Source organism: Aptenodytes forsteri, unplaced genomic scaffold, assembly GCF_000699145.1.
Source record: "Aptenodytes forsteri isolate BGI_AS27 unplaced genomic scaffold, ASM69914v1 Scaffold194, whole genome shotgun sequence".
Lineage (NCBI taxonomy): Eukaryota > Metazoa > Chordata > Aves > Sphenisciformes > Spheniscidae > Aptenodytes > Aptenodytes forsteri.
The window spans coordinates 685,548-685,752 of NW_008795243.1; the positions used below are offsets into that span (position 1 = coordinate 685,548).

The 205-nt window shown below is 65.9% G+C and overlaps 1 protein-coding gene across 1 annotated transcript in view; it reads left to right on the top strand.

The window, feature by feature from the left end:
- Positions 1-5: 5 nt before the first annotated feature.
- NSUN2 (NOP2/Sun RNA methyltransferase family member 2) overlaps positions 6-205 on the top strand; it is a 22,590-nt gene continuing 22,390 nt past the window's right edge. The window contains exon 1 of the mRNA XM_009278716.1: positions 6-64. Coding sequence (XP_009276991.1) covers positions 6-64 — 59 coding nt within the window. The remainder of the gene's footprint in view (positions 65-205) is intronic.

Below are 205 nucleotides of genomic sequence, written 5' to 3' on the forward strand. Positions count from 1 at the left end.
AGTAAATGTTTCCAGTTACTGAACAGCAGAACCTCAGTCCCTGCAGCCGGATAACGGCAGTCAGGCGCTTCTATCAAGATTGACCCCCCCCCCGCCACGACCTGCGCTCCTCCTGCCATCAGCCACCCCCCCGCTTTTCGGGCAAGCCCGACACCCGAAGGGAGGCGCCCAGCCGAGCGCTCCAGCGCAGGGCGCAGGCCCGCCC